At 35.0% G+C, this 20,993-nt stretch overlaps 1 protein-coding gene across 5 annotated transcripts; it reads left to right on the forward strand.

The window, feature by feature from the left end:
- The first annotated feature begins 293 nt into the window (after positions 1-293).
- Positions 294-20,757, forward strand: PHYLLO (2-oxoglutarate decarboxylase/hydro-lyase/magnesium ion-binding protein). 5 transcript variants are annotated; one of them, XM_007045634.3, is made up of 28 exons: positions 294-552; positions 648-848; positions 1,180-1,394; positions 2,416-2,533; positions 2,682-2,798; positions 3,379-3,480; positions 4,039-4,098; positions 4,278-4,346; positions 4,948-5,052; positions 5,121-5,315; positions 5,659-5,757; positions 5,991-6,560; positions 6,802-7,026; positions 7,625-7,927; positions 13,428-13,495; positions 14,085-14,243; positions 15,748-15,873; positions 15,970-16,101; positions 16,193-16,310; positions 16,507-16,662; positions 16,844-17,089; positions 17,281-17,448; positions 17,574-17,717; positions 18,015-18,476; positions 18,897-19,193; positions 19,268-19,425; positions 19,565-19,672; positions 20,274-20,757. In XM_007045634.3, exons 1-28 carry the CDS (start codon positions 400-402, stop codon positions 20,518-20,520), a joined length of 5,121 nt encoding a protein of 1,706 aa, XP_007045696.3. In that variant the 5' UTR covers positions 294-399; the 3' UTR covers positions 20,521-20,757. The 5 variants fall into 5 exon arrangements, with proteins under 5 accessions (XP_007045696.3, XP_088660100.1, XP_088660099.1 ...); XM_088803974.1 differs by lacking the exon at positions 294-552 and having other exon boundaries at positions 768-848; positions 1,180-1,214; positions 1,313-1,394; positions 2,405-2,533; XM_088803973.1 differs by lacking the exon at positions 294-552 and having other exon boundaries at positions 768-848; positions 1,180-1,214; positions 1,313-1,394.
- The last annotated feature ends 236 nt before the right edge of the window (positions 20,758-20,993 follow it).

The following is a 20,993-nucleotide window of genomic DNA, read 5'->3' on the forward strand; positions in this document are numbered from 1 at the left end:
AGTAAGTTGATCTAACTCTAGGAAAAGCATAAAAATCTAAATTTCTACTTATTAATTTGGAGAAATTTGAATATGAATTCGATTAAAATTTAACTCTTCATACTTTACCCTCGATTAAAAATCAATATCAAATATCTAAACTTGATTTTTAATATTTGTTAAAAACTTAAACCTTAAACTTAAAATTAAAATTAAAATTAATTTATTTATTAGTAGAGCTCTTGTGATTTGGTAGGTGAAGGCCCAAATTTTTAATTTACAATTATAGGAATAAGAAGCGCCAAAGCAACCAACAGCTTCTCTCATCTATCCATTTCATTTCTTCTTCGAAGTTTGACTCTTTGCTCTGAAGCCTTTCTTTCGTCTCAGGATTTCAGAAAAAAGCTCAAAAAATCTCTAATGTTATCACTAAGAGACACTCTTTCCATACCATTTTTAGCATTAACGCCAAAACCCCACCTCAAGAACCATCTTTTTCACACCAAAAACCCAACCCCATATACAAGACTCCCGCTTTTCTGCAAAAAAGATTTCCTTTCCTGCAATCTCAAGGTGCTTCATTTACATCCCTTTTTTTTATATTCTTTTCATTTATAGGTCGTTTGAAACTGGTTTGTGATCGTTTCTTGTTGTTGGGATTTTATTAGTTGGTTAATGGGGTGAGGTTTGATGGTCCCATAATCGATGCTAATGAATTGGAAGATGGTGATTTGGTGGTGGAGACCTGCATTACCCACACTTTGCCTCCAGCTTTGACACTTGAGCATGGTCTCCAGAGTATTAAAGAGGCTGTGGATGCGTTGAAGCTCAATCCTCCTTGCTCTTCTAGTGGGGTTTTGAGATTTCAGGTATAAATACACACAAGAATTGTACTGACATTGAGGGTGCATGAATGTATGGGATCCTGTTCATTTAAACTCCATTTTTTAAAATCAAATTTGCATCTCAAGATGGTTTTCCAATGAGAGAGAAAGCTCCATTTCTGCAATATCTTCTAGATATATTTAGGGTATGTAAATTTGTAACATTAATACGAATATATATGTACGTGAATTAATACTTACATGATTGAAGTGGTTTATTAGTCAGGTTATCAAGAAGCAAGACTTTAATAAATGTATTATTAATATTTTTGCTTCAATTCTTAGAATCAATGCAATGCAACTCTTGTATTTGCAGGTTGCTGTGCCCCCCAGTGCAAAAGCATTAAATTGGTTTTGTTCTCAACCAGAGTCTTCGGCTGTTTTTCCTTTGTTTTTTCTTTCTAAGGAGATGAACAGGTCAACATGTAAATCTCTATACTTGAACACAGCTCGTGGAGTTTTTGGAATTGGAGCTGCTGTTTCCTTTACAAACTCTTCTTCTGTCCCAGGAGAGCTTAGTTCGATCAAGAGGTTAATGCTATGCTTTTTTGACTTGTGTTTCTTCTTTTTTTCTTTTTTAATATTTTTTGGTAGTAAACATGCTGTCATAAAAGCTTTGAGGTAATGTTCTTGATATCAATGTGGTTCAAATGATTTTTCAGTGTGTCTTTCGATTGTGTGCTAGTTTTGGTATTAATTCAAATTGTTCCTAGTGTTAGCTTCTTGTTTTATGACAAAGATAGAACGAACATTATATTCATACATTTGATATATGTTGAAAAATTGATAAAAGGATAATTGTTGTGTGATGAAGTATCCAGCAATAACCATGCTTTAATCTACTTACTCTATGTTAATTGTTATATTCTTTCCATTGGTTCATGAGCTTCATAACTGCAAACAGCTTTCACTTGCAACTTTCAAGACATCTTGAAATTTAAAATTTTTGGTTCAACAGTTTTTCAGTCACTCAGTTCTTACAGTAATGGAGCATATTGTGGCCCTCTATGCATTTGTTAATAATTACTTGATCACCTTAGCTGTTGTTATATGTTTTTTTGGTACAACTGTAGCTATTCTTAGGAACAATTGACTTGTGTACTGCAATACTAAGATTTATTCGAGATTTTAGTGAAATTTCTGCATTGGTGGGATAGTTCTGCACCAGCGAAAACTCGGATATTATTGACTCCTCTAGGAAGTTGGTGTCTTTGACTTGGCTAATTTGTGTTTGGTTCCACCCCACATTGCTTTTTGGTTTGAATGCAATTCAATTGCACCAACTCAGATGGTGCAACTACTGAAGGACCTTCTTGGAAAATTAGCACTAAACAGAGGAAATTGGACCCTGAAGTTTAATGTTCTTGAATTATGGTTTTTCAATAAATTGAATTTTGAAGCTTCTTTTTTTTTTTCAATTATGTTTTTTTTTTATTTGTTATTTCTTTGGAAAGCCACTTGTGTTTGATTTTTGAAGGACTTTGTTATTTACTTCAACATGGTTTTTGAACTTATTCTCATAGCTAAAGAGTATACTATAGCTTGTCTGCAGATGTCTCTCAAATGACTCAATCCCTATGTCAACTTATGGTTTTCTGGATATTAATTTCAACACAGAATTGTCTTCTGTGAAGCTTGAAGCTGGTTCTTTTTATCTATTCATTCCTCTGGTACGCTTGTTTGCATTTTGCACATCTTTTATGCACCCCATACCTTCTCTTTTTCCTAATTAATAACTAAGTTTGAATATTATGTGTTTACTTTCAACCTCCTGCTGAAAGCAATGCATGCATATATGATTTTGGATTGTTTCATCAGATCGAGTTAGATGAGCATGAGGATATCTCTATTTTAGCAGCCACATTGGCATGGAGTGATTCTTGCTTGTGTACATTTGAGCAGGCAATTCATTCTTATGAATCAGCCCTTTACCAGGTGCTCGTAGATTCCCACTCATTATGTAGATGTCTTACTTTTGGTTTGCATAATATTGGTATATTATGTTAGGATGACAGTTTCTGAATTCCAATTAATATAATATTTTGATACCAAGTTCATAAGACTTAAGTTAAACCAAGAAGCCTACACCTCTATATTGACTGTTAATTTTCATGACATGATACTTGCATGATGTTCCACATACTTTTCTGTTACATGAAACATCTCTAGTATTTTCGGTAGGAAATTATACAATCTTTTTCATAGGATTTCAGAATTAACAATATTATAAATTGCATACAATTATCCTTCGTTCTACTTTACGTTGTAAAATTTGACTAAAATGAATACATTAACAATTTTAAGGTAAAACTGAAGCTGTGTAGGCATGTGTGAGTATTTGCTTTTTCATATAAAAATGTTTTCTTGATTTTAAAGTTGCAAAATGTACTATTTCCCAAGTTTTTTTGTTTTGTTCAGACATTGATTTAATTTCTCTTCATCTGGTTGGAATATATTTCCTGAAGTTCTGTTTTTTTCTCTCAGTCCTATTTTTAATGTTGTTATATTTGTTCAGGTAAGTTCTCACTTTTCGCCCACTACAGAGAGATGCCACTTCAAATGCATAAGATCTGCCATTAGAAAACTTAATGTGGTTGAGGATGGAGCTGTGCAAATGGTATGCATTCCGCACTGTGCTTTCCCTTTCTATTTCCCCAAGTTCTGTCTTGTTTATAGGTTCTTGTTTGGATTCAATGACCTTGATTTTCTGCTACCTGAACTATTGATCTTTGCTTCTTTGAGGATGCTGACGAATTTCAGTTCTTGCAAAGTAGACTTTGATATGGTAATGTGTAAGTGTTAAGTCTGTGCTCCAAACATTTTTCTTCTCTCTCTTCTTTGGTGGGGGAATTGAGAAATCAAATGCCTTATTGTTAAGAATTTTCTGCACTCAGCCTAGTTCTTTTCTGTGTTGATCTGTTGTCAGCCTGTCTCTTTGTTTCTTGAAGTGGACTGAGATGCTGTATAACCTTTTTTAATATATTCTAATTGTTTTGTCTTCATGCTTACCCACTTTTCTGGTCGTCATGTTGATTACTAAAGTCAAATAATTGTGATTTTTGCCTTCAAGCAAAACTTTTTGTATGCATTTTTGAGTGTGTCTCTAAGAAGGGGCAAAATTGAGAGTTCTGTCAATGTTGTTAGGTGTTATTATTGATCAAAAATGTTTTGATAGGTATACATGAATGCTCTTTCGATGGGTGGAAGGGATTTTGGAGCTTACCCCATGGATCTGGTATCTCCTTTTTCCTGGTAATCATTCATTCTTAATTTTTTATATTTCAGTTTGCTTTGGATGTGGCTTTATTTGTCATATTTGTGTACACCACCTTTAAGGTCCAACTAATATTTATGGCCCTTAATTACACTTAATTGTTATTTGAATAGTCTTAATGTATTGATATTTACTTGCAGAGAGGGGCAGCTTCTTTCAATCAGTTCTGTTTCAAGTTTACACCAACTATTGGTGTTGCCTGCAACATGGTATGATGCTTTGTGCTGGCTACTTGCAAAGCATGCTTTTAAATATTTTGTTTGGGCACCATCTGCAAATAGTTGAAAGAAAAACAGTGTTCTAATATTCTACATACTAAGAGTGAGAAGAAGGAAAGGCAATTTGTGGCAGTGTCAATTGCTTTTTTGCCCGAATGCATAGTTACATAAAAATATTTTGTTAAATATAACTGCAAGGTTACGAATTGCTTCATTTAAGTAAAGAAGTGATGACTTTTCTAGCTAATGCTGTATTCTTTGTAGATAGAATGGAAAACATGACCAATTAATTTTTTGGATAAGTAAATTTTGGTTTATCCAAAGAAGAAGGAAGTAAAAATTAAGATACATGCAATTATGTGCTTTCTAGATACGTGCAAAAGAACTTGAAGGCCTGATTTTTTAAGATTGGTCAACACAAATAAAGGTATCATGCTCTCATTTTACCATGTATCAAAGATAATAACCCTAATATGCCTGTTTTCCCAAGTGGATGCAGCAAATGATGCTGGTATTAGGACCTTTTTGAAATGTTGCAATAAACAAACTGGATGATGGATGTTGAAGTTGTATGTCTCTTTTTGATTATCAGTTGGATAATGCCAGTGAAATGACCTATTCCGTTCCAGATCGTGCAAATATTAATGCTGTTTGGGCATTACTTATAGTTGAAGAATGTTCTCGCCTTGGTTTGACGGTGAGGTTTAGTCCATAGTCTAATAAGTCTCTACTCTTCTGCATTTGCCTAATAACTCTTCATTGCAGTATTTTTGTGTAGCTCCAGGATCCAGGTCATCTCCCCTTGCTCTTGCTGCTTCTGCTCATCCCTTAGTAACCTGTATTTCATGCTTTGATGAGAGATCACTGGCATTTCATGCTATTGGGTATGCAAGAGGATCTCAGAAAGCAGCAGTCATCATAACTACATCAGGCACTGCAGTTTCGAACCTTCTTCCAGCTGTGAGTTTCAATAGACATCTATGAAAAGTTCAGATTTTATTTATTCCCAGTCAAGGAACATCATATGGTCAATAATTTTCCATTCTTTTAGTTAATCAATATGCCTATAGGGCCTTCACTACTTATCTTTTTACAACATTCTATCCTGCATAATCATAATTGTGGTAATGAAAAATCTTTATATGCACCCTCTATTTTTCTCGGTTACTCACTCGAATTAGTTGCATGTTCATTTATGATGGTTGTTTCATTCTACCTTGTCCATTGTATGCAAATATTTTGCATGCTTATCTTATAATGCATGCCACCTAATTAAAAAGTTATAATTATGGATAATATACAGGTTGTCGAAGCCAGTCAGGACTTTGTACCACTTCTAGTACTCTCAGCAGATCGTCCTCCAGAACTTCAGGATTGTGGAGCAAACCAATCAATCAATCAGGTAAAAATAAAACTGAAATCATCTTTTAAAATTTATTTGTATTTTCTTGTACTGTAACTATTTATACTGTTCATATCTTACATTTATACATATACATCCATTTTCTTATTTATTAGAATTTATTTTGTTTTTTGCTTGCTTCGCAACTGATTATACTCTTGATATCTTACATTATACATATATATCCATTTTCTTATTTGTGAATAACATCTTTCTGTTAATTTGGATGCTAGGTAAATCACTTTGGTTCTTTTGTAAGGTTCTTCTTCAGTCTTCCTCCCCCCACCGATGAAATCCCTGCACGGATGGTACTTACCACACTTGACTCTGCTGTACACCGGGCAACATCTTCACCAATTGGACCTGTTCATATTAACTGTCCTTTTAGGGAGCCATTGGATGATAGTCCAAAAATTTGGAAGTCAAGCTGTTTGGAAGGATTAGATACTTGGATGTCTAATGCTGAACCATTTACTAAGTATATTCTAGTGCAACATTCTTATTTATGTAATAATAACACGCATGGGCAAATGGAGGAAGTTCTAGAAAAAATTCAAGGGGTTAACAAAGGGCTCCTACTCATTGGTGCCATTTGTACCGAAGATGAGATGTGGGCAGTTCTTCTCTTGGCTAAAAACCTTCAGTGGCCTGTTGTGGTTGACATCTTGTCTGGCTTAAGGTTGAGAAGGCTCTTGTCTTCCTTTCTTGAAGTTGAAGAGAATATCTTTTTTGTTGATTATCTTGACCATGCATTGCTCTCAGATTCAGTTAGGGATTGGGTCCAGTTTGATGTAATTGTTCAGGTATAGCTCTACTTCTTTCCCTTTTACAGGGTTTACCACCCTGTTGTATGTCAATGGATGTTATTGTTTTTTCCCCTAAGCATCTTGGAATGAAAAATGTTATTAAAGTCTGAAATAAATGTAAATGTTACTAACTGGTATCAAGTGGGATTTTCATCTGGATCATGTTGTTGATACCAAGTTATTCATAATCACATGCTTTTCTTCTTTTTGATTTCTTCTGATTCTTAATGATGAACAGATTGGGAGTCGTATAACAAGCAAGCGTATTTCTCAGATGCTAGAGAAATGTTTCCCATGCTCATATATCTTGGTTGACAATCACCCATGCCGTCATGATCCTTCACATTTTGTAACGCACAGAATCCAAAGCTCTGCCATTGAATTTGCTAATATTTTACTTAAAGCCCGAATTCCACATAGAAGCAGCAAATGGTGTGGTTATCTACAAGCATTGAACATGATGGTATTGATCTAAATTGTGATTCTCTCCATGTTTCATTTAGCTGTTTGTTGAGTATTTTATTGCTTCCTCCATGGTCCTTGCTTTCATGAGTTTCATGTTTACTAGGATATATGGCTCAATAGGTTAAATATGGTTGCACCTTGTGTTTGGTTGGTCTAGCTGGCAGTGGCAACAATTGGGGACCAAATGAAATTAGAAAGTGTAACTAGAATAGTCCTCGAATACCTTGTTTTTGTATTATCATAGTTGCTTGTTACCATCAGCATGAGTTAATCAATATTTCTCTGTATTTAGGGAATTTGGACTGATTTCATCTTGCTTCCAGGCTTTAATTTGTTTATTTTGTCTAAAAGGGAAGCTCTACAGTATCTTTTTTTTTTTGCATTTTTTGTGTTTTCTCTTGAAAGTAGATGATGCAGAGAGTCTTGCATGGATCTTATTTGACTTGCATCTGATGGTGGGATAAATGAGCTTGTATAGTGAGATATAGATTTTCTTTACTGATAGTTTGTTTCTGTGTAAATTGGTGATATTGTGGTCTATTGTCCTTGCATCCTCCTTTGTTCTACCTGTAAAGTTCTGTTGCCATTTATTGTAGGTTGGACAAGAGATATTATTTCAAGTTTCTGCTGAACACTCCTTGTCGGAACCTCATATTGCACATGTAATTTCAGAGGCACTTTCATCTGAGACTGCTCTTTTTATTGGGAACAGCATGGTAATACGTGATGCAGATATGTATGGATGTAACTGGAAAAGTGATAATCACAGTATTGCAGATATGATGTTAAAGACAGAATTACCGTGTAAGTGGGTATCAGTTGCTGGAAATAGGGGTGCTAGTGGAATTGACGGTTTGCTCAGCACAGCTATTGGTTTTGCTGTTGGATGCAATAAGAGAGTATGTATTCATTTTATTCCTTTTGGCATTTCTGAAACAGTTATACACGTTACTTTTCATAATTCTTGTTCATTGTTTTAGGGGCTATTCCTTTTTACTCCTTTCCTGTTTTGTTATTTAGGAAGAGAAAACTGACCATTTTTTATTCATAATACATCATCTATATATACAGCCTAAACATCTCTAAAATAGGAAAAGAATAAAGAAAATAAATCCCTATAATTATGATAATTCCCAATCCCTATAATTATGGTGATTTTTAATTCCTATAATCACGTTTATTAATAAAATAATATTTACACATTTTCTATTCTATAACACTCCCCCTCAAGCTGGAGCATAGATGTTAATCATGCCCAGCTTGCTACGAATATAATCAACTCGAGGTCCATTCAACGCTTTTGTGAAGATATCTCCTAGTTGGTCTTCAGTTTTAACATATCCTGTAGAGATGAACTTCTGCTGAATCTTTTCACGAACAAAATGACAATCAATTTCAATATGCTTAGTTCGTTCATGAAACACAGAATTGGAGGCAATATGGAGAGCAGCTTGATTATCACACCATAGCTTTGCCGGCAAAGAAGACTTAAGACCAACTTCACTTAATAGTTGATACATCCATACTACCTCACACACAGTTTGTGCCATAGCTCTGTATTCTGATTTTGCACTAGACTGAGATACTACATTCTGCTTCTTACTTTTTCATGAAATCAGATTTCCTCCAATAAAAACACAATATCCTGTAGTGGATCACTTATCACTCTTGAAACCTGCCCAATCTGCATCTGAAAAACATTCAATATTAGTGTGCCCATGATTTCCATAAAATAGACCACATCCTGGCACCCCCTTCAAATAACATAGGATTTGTTCTAAAGCTGCCCAATAGTTAATTGTTGGAGCAAACATAAACTGATTGACAACACTAACAGAGTGTGCAATATCAGGACGAGTCACTGTAAGATAATTCAATTTTCCAACCAGCCTTCTATACTTTTCAAGATCTTAAACAATTCATCATCTTCTTTTGTAAGTTGCAAATTAGGAGTCATTGGTGCATTATACGGTTTAGCACCCAATTTTCTTGTCTCAGTCAACAAGTTAAGAACATATTTTCTTTGAGACAAGAATATATCTTTCTTACCCCTTGACACCTCAACATCCAAAAAATACTTCAACAACCGTAAATCTTTTGTCTGAAACTGGGTATGAAGGATTTGAGAGATGAAATACCTGCAGTGTCACTCCCAGTAATGACAATATCATCAACATACGCTACTAGTAAGATTATGCCTGCCTTGTACTATTTATAAAACACTGAGTGATCACACTTACTCTTCTTCATCCCAAACTCCTGAATTGCCTCACTAAATTTGCCAAACCAAACACGAAGGCTTTGTTTCAGGCCATACAAGGATTTTCGAAGATGACAGACCTTCCCATACTCCCCCTGAGCAACAAACCCAGGTGGTTGCTCCATATACACTTCCCCCTGGAGGTCACCATGTAAAAAAGCATTCTTGATATCTAATTGATGTAAAGGCCAATCATAGGTAGCCGCCATAGAGATGAATAAACGAATAGAGGTAAGTTTAGCTACTGGAGAGAAAGTATTAGAATAATCAACACCATAAGTCTGGGCATACCCTTTAGCAACAAGATGGGCTTTAAGTCGAGCCACTGATCCACCAGGATTTAACTTTACAGCAAACACTCATTTGCACCCAATAGTTTTCTTCCCAGTAGGCAAATCTACCAAATCCCAAGTACCATTACCATCTAAAGCCACCATCTCCTCTACCATAGCAGCACGTCAGCTAGGATGGGACAAGGCTTCATGAGCAATTTTAGGAATTGAAACATAATCCAAGGATGCAACAAACGAACTAGAAGAAGAAGACAAGTGATCATAAGAAACAAAGGATGAAATAGGATAAGTACACTGACGTTTACCTTTGCGAAGAGCAATAGGGAGATGAAGACTAGGATCATGATCAGTGGAGACTGGATTTGACGGTGAAAGGATTGGTAAAGGACATGTGGTCTGAGCCTCTGGTTGTCTAGAGTAGACATGGACAATAGGTATTCGAGCAGGTGCAGGATCAGGTGCAAGAATATCTGTGGTATTGACAGAATGGGTTACAGTATAAACTAGTAGATCATCTTCCTCCCCTTGACTATCATAACTAGAAGATGAGGAAAAAAAAGGAGTATTTTCAAAGAAAGTGACATCTGCAGAGACAAGATATCGGTTAAGAGTAGGAGAGTAACATCTGTAACCTTTCTGAAGACGAGAATACTCAAGGAAAACACAATTGAGAGATTTTGGATCTAATTTGGTGACTTGGGGACGAACATCACGAACAAAACATGTACTACCAAATGTCCTAGGTTCAATAGGAAACAAAGACTTGGAAGGAAAGAGGACATTATAGGGAATATCACCATGAAGAAAAGAGGAAGGCATCCAATTAATCAGAAAACAAGCTGTGGAGACAGCATCAGTCGAAAACTGTTTAGGAACTTTCATCTAAAAAAGAAGTGCTCGGGCTACCTTAAGGAGATGTCTATTTTTTCTCTCGGCAACTCCATTTTGAGAGGGTGTATCAATACAAGAAGATTGATGGAGAATGCCATTCTGAATCATATAGGACTGAAATTTATTGAAAAAAATATTCTTTAGCATTATCACTTCGCAATGTGCGCACAAAAACATTAAATTGTGTTTTTATTTCAGCACAAAAGGCACAAAAAATAGAGAATAACTCAGAACGATTTTTCATTAAGTATAGCCAAGTGACACGAGAATAGTCATCAACAAAAGTAACAAAGTATTTTATATTAGATTTAGACACAGTAGGACAAGGACCCCAAACATCAGAATGGACTAACTCAAAAGTGGACATAACCCGTTTATTGACTTTAGACACTGAAGAGAGATGATGATGTTTGGCAAACTGACATGACTCACAATCCAACGAAGATACATTTTGAAATTGAGGAAATAATTTTTTTTAAGGAAGACAGAGAAGGATGTCCCAACCGACAATGCACCTTAAAGGGGGTCAATACACTTGAACAAGCAATGGATCTTGGAGCTTGTGTGTCAATGAAGTAGAGACCTCCAGATTCACGACCTTTACCAATAATCTGCTTCGTCATAAGATCCTAAAATAGACAAATCGGGAAAGAATGAGATACAACAATTCAAAGCACGAGTGAGTTTACTAACAGAGATTAGATTAAAAGAAAACTTAGGTAGATTTAAGATATTGGACAATGAAATTGATGGAGTTGGATTAATAGTTCCAGAACCAAGAACACAAGAGGTTAATCCATCGGCTAAAGTAACATTAGAGGAGGTTGTATGTGATTGGAAAGTGAAAAATAGATTTGAATTACCTATCATATGATTTGAGGCACCAGAATCAATGACCCATTTGGATGATGAGGAAATAAGACATGTAGTGGAGTTACTTGATTCAGCGATAGCTGTGATAGGAGAAGTAGTGGATTTTAATGATTCCTGGTACTGAGAGAATTGAGCAAACTCATTTGCAAAAACTAGAATAATCTTATCAGAAGATGAAGTATTAGAAGTTGCAACATTTGCTGATTGACCTTGTTGAGACTTATTTTGGAGTTTCCTACAAAAACGCTTTGTATGGCCCGGCTCATGACAATAATAGCACACAATTCCTCTCGACTCTTGACTACGACTATCAACATCTCGGTTACGATTGCTCGTTCCTCCTCCTCCTCTGTTACCACTTCTATTATTCTAACGACTTACAAGAGCACTGTTATTAGTTTGAGCCAATGTAAAGTTCGAGCTTTCTGTATGAAGTACTCTCATAAAGGTGTTATGCAGAAAAGAGATCTCGGAACCAGAATGAATTGAGATTTAACAGTCTCAAGCTTTGGAGGGAGACCCACAAGAAAACTCATAACCGCCATTTGCTCCTGTTGAGCCTGCTGAACCTTCACATCAGGACTAAAAGGCAACAAAACATTAAGCTCCTCATAAATTCTTTAAAAATCCGTAAAATAGGCTATGAGAGACCTATCTTGTTTCTCTGCACGATAAAAAGCTTTACATACCTCATAAATATGAGGGATATTCGCTTCTCCAGAAAATAAAAAATCTAAATAATCTATCAACTCTTTAACAAACTCACAATGATTAATCAGGCTAATAATCTCACTATTAATGGAATTTCGAATTTCCAAGAACAACTGTGCATCTTCCCTCATCCAAGTTTGCCTTGTGTTATCAGTAAGAGGATCATTAGTAATATGATCATTCTTATCAATGCTTCTTAAATAGACCTGAACTGTCTTGCTCCAATTCAAATAATTCAAACCATTAAGTTTATGTTTTGTGATCTTTGTCATCACAGGAATCACATCAGCCACTACCATTGATTTTTTCTCTAGCACAGACTCTGCCATCTTGAAAACCCAGTAATAAAACCCAACAAGAATACCAAACTATCTTGTTGAAACCTTCCGGCGTGAAGACCAGAAGAGAAGACCGGAGTGAATCTCCGATAGATGGCCGGATTGGGGAATAGAACAAGAAACTAAGAACTCTGTTTCAAAGGAAACAGATCTGCCAAAACAGCTCTGATACCATGTTATTTAGGAAGAGAAAACTGAGCATTTTTTATTTATAATACATCATCTATACATACAGCCTAAACATCTCTAAAATAGGAAAAGAATAAAGAAAATAAAATCCCTATAATTATGATAATTCTCAATCCCTATAATTATGGTGATTTCTAATTCCTATAATCACGTTTATTAATAAAAGAATATTTACACATTTCCTATTCTATAACATGAATTACATGGAATGCAAGAATGACATCTTTTCTAGAGATAGCAAACATAGAAAAATCTAATGTTTTTGAACTTCCTTAAGTAAATACATTAGTTTTCTTTTTTCATTTTTTCTTTTGCACATAATTGATAAAGCTAACTTCATGGGGAACGAGGGAAATCTTTTTTTAAGTTCTTTTTTCCTTTTTTCATTTTTTAAGTAATAAAATCCTCTTAGATCCTGTTGCCACATAGTGCTCTGTGATTTTATTGGAAATTCAATGCATAATAGTGAACTGGACAGTTTTTGACTATTCTATATTGTTTATTGGAGTTGTTTGTGAAATCCTTTAGCAATTGAGTTGCATTGATGCTGGTTGGTGAAAGAATCTCATTTGAGAAAGAAATATGTATTTGATTGCATATAGGCTATGTACCCTTCTTTATTTTGAATGCCCATTACTCACTCATTCAAGCCTTGTGATGCCTACATCTCTATCTGGTCTAGTTTCATTTACCTATGTAGTTCCAGAAGAATGAAATAAACTGTAAATTCTTTTAATTAATTTAACTTTTATATGCTTCGTATTACATTTTCAGCTTCTCTTCTTGTTTTTTTATTCCATTTTACTTTTCCATTTTTACGTTTGTATCCTAAAATTATGTTTAGGTGCTGTGTGTGGTTGGTGATATTTCTTTCCTTCATGATACAAATGGCTTGGCAATTCTGAAACAGAGGTAAGATTCCTTTTCCTCCATGTGGTTAAGCAATAATCTCTAGGGAAAAAAATCTAAAAAAGGGAGGGGTTGCAGCTCTGGTTCATGGGAAGTAAAGGATACAAGGACCAGAAGAAAATAGAAAGGTAAAAATGAATACTAAAATCTAAAGCATCTTGAAATTCAAAGAAATAATGGGTAAAAGTGAACTTTGTGTTATAAGCAAGCTAAGCAAATAAATTTCTTGGGGTCTCCCTTTTTCTTTGGCTTGTTATGTACACTTCTCTCTTTCAATTGCTTTCATAGTTTCTTTGCTCAACAATTCAATTGCAGTAAAGCACTCATGATTGAGGCGTAACATGCTAGACCTACATATAGTCCCATGAATGTCATCAGAATTATGTTACTTTACCTTTATAATCTCTCATCACTTAATGTACACACATGTACCATGCATGTAATTGGTTCCTTGGAGAAAATTTTGATGGTTTCCATTCTCTAAACAGTTTTATAACAACTCTGATGTAGCATTTAATGATTTCATTGTTGATTTATTTACTGGAAGATGGACCAGGGAAAAGTTTTTTACTTTCAATTTCATTGTTTAAAGGATGTTGCGGAAACCGATGACAATTCTTGTGATTAATAATGGTGGTGGTGCAATATTCAGCCTTCTCCCAATTGCAGATATAACTGAACCAAGAGTGTTGAATCAGTATTTCTACACTTCCCATAACATTTCAATCCAAAAGCTATGTGAGGCACATGGGTAAAGCCTACAACTTATTGTTGGTATTTATGACATAGTTCTCATGGCAATCACATGATTATCATGCTTGCATTGGATGCCATTCCACCTATTTTTTGTACTTCCTTTTAAAGTTTTATTTCTTTTTTTTTTTTTCAGTTACATGTGGTTATATGATAATTGCAGCATATGTTTGAATATGTGATAATGAATGCTTTGCCTAGTAATTTCAATAAATCCCAAAATTTCATGTAATTTTTTTACTAAGCAAAGAATGCAATTATCCAAGTTGGAATATGTTGAGTTTGTGTCAAATTGATGATGTAAAGTGCCTATTATGTCTTAACTTATATTCTTCTGAAATTTCCTATTTATGTGTGTAAACAATTTCTTGAAGGCAATAATATTTCAGACATAATATACTTCTTTTTAGATAATTAATATGCTTAAGTTACTTTTTAGGTTCAAAGTTTTTTACATTCCCTTTGCGGTTCAAAATCTTTTGCAATTCTTCTGCAACTATCTTTTTTCTTTGTTTTTTTTGATGCTTTTTTCTAAATACTACTTAAAGCTGCCATAAATTTCAAATTATTCCATGTTATGAGAAGTCTAAATTCATGGTTTATGCTGAATTGTTTCAAAGAGTAATTTGAAAAGCCTTAGCTGTAAAACCAAATTCTAGAAGTGAAATGTGGAAAAACTTTATTTCGTCAGTCAAAATTCTAAATACTGAATTGTTATCTTAAATAACTATAGAAGAAAAACTGAAAAAATGAGAGAGGGGAAGGGGAGGCTGGAGTTGGGACCTGAGAAGGTGAAGAAGCTGATAACCCCAAACTTCAATTATAAATTTTCTTGTAGGTTATAACCCATTCATCCTTTTGTTAGAAAATTTGGTTTATCAAAAGTCTCAACAACAGAAGTAAATATTTGGTTCAAATGAGTGGGAATCCAGAAAGAATAGAGCAATAAATAAACAGAAGTAAATGAAAGTAGCCCTATGATGGGGATAATAGGAGTCATTTTAAAAATGCTATTGTTGGTCATAAGAAATATGGAAAACATATTTTAAACTGATCCATACTGCTGGTGTGGCCAAAGCTGAAAGTAGGTGATATGCATGTACTTAATCATGCTATGTCAAGGTCAAAGAGGGATATAAACTAAAGCTGCTAGAAAAACTATATTATGATGTATTCAGTTGAAGATATATTCCTCAATAGAGCTTAATGGTGAGAAAAGAATGTATTGCCATAACTTGGTTCAGGTTATGTCTTATGCTAATGTATCAACAAAAAGCTTTGAACTCATTTCTCAGGTAAATAAGTCATCCAGGTATTTCTGGATTTGTGTTTTGAAAGATAGTACATCATACCTATTCACTTGTTTGTGTGTCTTTGTATATGATGAGGATTAATTAAGTTCTTTATGATTTGCCTTTCTCTGTAGCAAATTAGCTCCTTAAATTGCAAACTTTTTTGAAGGTTTTACATTGGAGACCTCTCAATAGTTGATAAATATGCAGTGTGAAGCATTTGGAAGTAAAGACAAAAATGGAACTACATGAGGCCTTATTCTCATCTCAGCAAGGAGAAACAGATTGTGTCATTGAAGTTGAGAGTTCCATTGATGCTAATGCCACTTTCCACAGGTAGTTAGGTTCTAAAGATTCTTGAGTAATTATGATTTCCTAGTTAACAGGTCAATACCTGCTCATTCTGCTAATATATCTTTCTCTCATTCTCAGTTATTTAAGAAAATTCGCTTGCCAAGCAGCTGATCATTCTTTCAGCATCCTTTCTAAACTTTCTCTTCCAGAATCTATGTCACAAGGGTGCTTTCACTGCAAAATCCATTCAATGAGTTATTCACTCTATAGGTAATGCTTTTGTAAGAAGAATAGTTTGAAACTTTCTTAACTTTGCTAGTTGTGGGGGTTATTTACATCTTTCAAATTTGTGTGGCTACAGAATTCCACTTTGCGCTCCACCTACTTCAAGTTTGTCTGATTCTGACCGCACTAGATTTTATAGAGAAGGTTTTATTTTGTCTTTGACTCTTGAAGATGGAAGTATTGGGTATGGAGAGGTTAGTTTCTATTAGATGCATTATTTGCTTGTTTATAAGTTCGTGTGTTATTATCACAGTTTTTCTTTTCCCTTTTTCTTGAAATAATTATTGTATTATCCTTTTGACCAGTTGGTTTCCATAGTATATTCTGTCACCCTTGTTATGTAAGCTGCTGTTCGGTCCTATTTATTTTTGCATTACTTTGCTTAAACAGGTTGCACCTCTTGAAATTTGCCATGAAAACCTGCTGGATGTAGAAGAGCAACTTCGTTTTCTTTTCCATGTGCTGCAAGGAGCTACAATTAATTATTTTCTACCAATGCTCAAGAGTTCATTTTCTTCTTGGATATGGAAAAATTTAGGAATTCCGGTAGGTGCATCTGTCTTCATTCTATTAATTATGTGTATCTAGCAAACAGAATGCTAAGATGAAAAATCTGGAAAATGAAAAGAGAATGAGAAGAATGGTTGCTACTAAGTGCATGTATCTTCTACATTTTGAAGTGGAACCTGACCTTCAGTGCTTGGCTTCTTTAATTGTTGTTATACAGGCATGTTCTCTCTTTCCAAGTGTTAGATGTGGTTTGGAGATGGCAATCCTCAATGCTATAGCAGTAAGCCAAGGTATGACTTTATTGAATATTCTTCATCCTCAGGGGGCAAAAGAAGGAGAAAAATCTGAGAGATTGCCAAGTGTTCGGATATGCGGTCTTATTAATAGTAGTGGAACTCCGGAAGAGGTTGCTTGTATTGCTAATGCTCTTGTTGAAGAAGGGTTTACTGCAATTAAGATAAAGGTAAGTCAAACTTAACTGATAATGCTTTCGATATTTCATTTCACTCAAAATGATTCATTAGTTTTTTTCTTTCCTTTCTTTTCTGGATTTCATTTTTTGCCAAGACTACTGCAGCATATGACTAGTGATTCTTATAAAGGTCCTTTATTTCTTAAACTGTAATTGGCTTATGGATAATTCTGCTATGATAGGTTGCACGTAGGGCAGATCCAGTTGAAGATGCTGCTGTTATACAGGAGGTAAGAAAGAAGGTTGGTTGCCATATTGAACTTCGTGTGGATGCCAATCGTAACTGGACGTATGAGGAAGCTATCCAATTTGGCTGCTTGGTGAAGGATTGTAACCTGCAATATATTGAGGTATAACTTGTAGAAAATTAGTTTATGTGATTGCTTTACTCCCTCTTAGTTCCAAGTGGATTAATGATTTGGATAACATTTTTGGCGTTTCATGTTATGTGACTTTTAACATTCGTATATTCCAGGAGCCTGTTCAACATGAGGATGATATTATAAGGTACTGTGAAGAAAGTGGCTTACCTGTGGCATTGGATGAAACTATTGATAATTGCCCAGAAAATCCTCTCAATAAGCTTGTCAAGTACAGTCACCCCAGAATAGTTGCTGTGGTGAGTGACATTAAATTATCCCTTTAAACTAACAGGGTATGCATCATTTACTCTTGGTGAAATAACTTCATGTATGGTGAGGCACAGTTAATTATGTATCGATTTCTTATCTAGTTGAAGCACCCTTTTTCTAAACCTCAACCATTATGCATTTGCCGAGCCAAATGGTAAGAATGTTAATTTAGAATAATGCAATCACATGATTAGAATCATTAAGATGAGCATTCTTTCACCTGGAAGTGACTTTTTTCCTTTTTGGTATAATCCTGATCCACATGGTTTTATTTGTCCTTCCAGGTCATTAAACCAACTGTAATTGGTGGATTTGAAAAGGCTGCAATGTTTGCACGATGGGCTCATAGACGGGGAAAGATGGCCATCATTAGTGCTGCATTTGAAAGCGGTCTAGCTTTGTCAACATATATCCTGTTTTCCTGTTATGTGGAGATGCAGAATGCTGACACATGCAAATTGATGAATAATAAACTAGCTCCTTCCGTAGCCCATGGTCTTGGGACATACCGTTGGCTGGAAGAAGATGTAACAGCTGACCTGCTTGGCATTGGTCCTAACCCATGTACTGGTTTTATAGAAGCATCTGTTGCTGATGCTACCCATCTCCTGCATAAATTTCAAATGAACAACAATGTTGTTCATAGAATGTTTACTGCTGAAGAGGTCCTAAGATACCAGATTACTCTGGATTCAAATGATTTCTCTTGTTCCATCAACGTACAAGAGATTGGTCAAAGAAATGACGTGAGAAGCTTGATGACATCTATGTGCTTTAATTTTCTCTTTCCTTTTTCTTTTCTTTCCCCTCTTGCATCTTGAGAAGAAATTATAATTTAATAGTGTCTGCTTATCAACAACGAGGACGCACTGGTTCATCTCATTACTAGTTATTTTTATCTCAAGATATTAGCGCTAATAAAACTTCAGTGCATGTGTGTGTGTTGGTCTGCATTTCTGTTAGTTGGAAACTTTGGCTGGAAAATGCCCATGCACTTCATTTTACTTGTGAAAGAAGGTTTGAGACATGCTGTAGCAATTGCCCATGTCTTAGTTATGAAAGAAAGCTTGAGACATTCTGTAGCTATTGTTGTTTCACCTGATGCATCCCTTATTTCTTGTCCTCCCTTATGCAGTGCTAACCACACTACAACTTTGTTGATGCAGGGTAGCGTAATTGTATTTCTTCATGGTTTTCTCGGAACTAATCAAGACTGGGACCGTATCATGCATGCCATCTCAGGATCAGCAAGATGCATTTCAGTTGATCTGCCTGGCCATGGGGTAACAAAGATGAATCTCTTTGATGACAAAGCTGCACAGCAACCAACATTGTCGATGGAGTTAGTTGCAGATTTGCTATTTAAATTAATTGAACGCATCACTCCTGGTAAAGTTACTCTTGTTGGATATTCTATGGGAGCAAGGATTGCATTGTACATGGCACTGAGATTCAGTGATAAGGTACATTCATGGAGTTGCTTGTCTTTGAAGTAATATATTATATTTGCATTGTTGATGATAGAAAACCTGTTCAGATTGAAGGTGCGGTTATATTATCTGGAAGTCCTGGATTAGAAGATGCAGTTGAAAGAAAAATTTGTAGGGCTAAAGATGATTCTAGAGCTTGTTCTCTTGGTACACATGGTTTGCAGCTATTCTTAGACACCTGGTATTCTGGAGGCTTGTGGAAGAGGTGCTTTCTCGTCTTTTTGTAGAACTTTAAGCCATTTTTTTTTTTTGGATAATTAACTCTAAGTATTATGCTAGCCTGAATTATATTCAAAGTGCTTTGCTTGTATTGTTGTTCACCTCTACACTGATGCATTGAACAGCTTGAGAAGCCATCCCCATTTTAATCAAATTGCTGCTAGACGGTCACTGCATGATGATGTGCAGGGTCTTGCAAGAGTTTTGTCTGATTTAAGCGCCGGAAGACAGCCGTAAGCTCTTTTATTTTTTTTCTTTTTTGTCAATACTCCTTATAATTAGAGTTTCAGTTTCTTAATACTCCAAGTTTAATTTGTGAAAGCAAAAAGCTTTTATTAAAGTTATAAGCAAAGCAGCATGATACAAAGAAAGTAAGAGTCATGCATGACTTGTGAGTTCTGACATAGAAAATCGGTCTCTAAGGCCAAGATGATTATGTTCAGGACAATGTTTTTGCTACAAGCTAGACACAACACGCTAAAGCAATTTAAGTGTTTAGTCGTTGAACTTGTCTCAAATTGCATAGTGTCTTGAAATATTGTTCTCATGCTCTCTTTCCCTGAGAATAGTTTTATGATAGGTTAGTAGTAACATTAGATGGGTTGTCCTTGATGCGAAAAGGTCTACTGTTTGTATGACACTTTGAGACCATGCCTGGTTGATTTAACTACGCCTTAAGGAGACAATGAAAAATAGTGATCCTTGCATATAAATAAACAACGTTCACTGCAATTTGATTTATCTATATCATGAGAACATAATGTTTGTGAATTCAAAGTACTTAAAATGCATTTCTTTTAACTTTTTCTTTCTATTTTTTCCAATTAATCTTAGGTCATTATGGGAAGACTTGAAGCATTGCAGAACACCTCTTGTGCTCGTTGTTGGAGAGGAAGATGAGAAATTCAAAGGGGTGGCTCAAAAAATGTGGAAAGAAATTGGTCATGTGAGCAAGCTCCATGAGATGGTTGTGGTTCCCAACTGCGGCCATGCTGTCCATTTGGAGAACCCTCTCCCTATCATTCGGCTAGTCAGACAATTTCTAACCCGTCTAAAAAGTGATCCAAGTTCCAAAAAATAATCTTAAAATTGATGACCCTCCACAAACATGCATTGTTTTTACTTTTCAGAAGGTGACAAGTTTGCTTCAAAATGTCTGGTAAAGCTTGTTCATCATGCCAGGAAACTGGCTTTCAGCTGCATTTCTTTTTCTTTTTTCTGCTGGATCTTAAAGATTAATGCCATGCATACATGTCAGTAAGAATTTAATAATTTGACATTTATTGGTTTGAGTGTTTAAAATTTTTTTTCTGAGTAATATTTTTTTATTTAATATAAAATAACAAACAGTTCAACGTAAAAGAAATATATAAGAAAGCAGACCAAAACTAAATAAAATAATTAAAATAACCAAAAAGCAAACACAAGAATCCAATAAAAAATTATATATTTCTTTCAATGTATTGTACACTTCCATCATGTACTAACAGTTTAAGTTCATGAACCATTAAACCCTAAACTATTACAGAATCAGAACAAGAATAAGTAAAACTA

The sequence above is a fragment of the Theobroma cacao genome, chromosome 2 (genome assembly GCF_053813885.1).
Source record: "Theobroma cacao isolate CCN51 chromosome 2, ASM5381388v1, whole genome shotgun sequence".
NCBI lineage: Eukaryota > Viridiplantae > Streptophyta > Magnoliopsida > Malvales > Malvaceae > Theobroma > Theobroma cacao.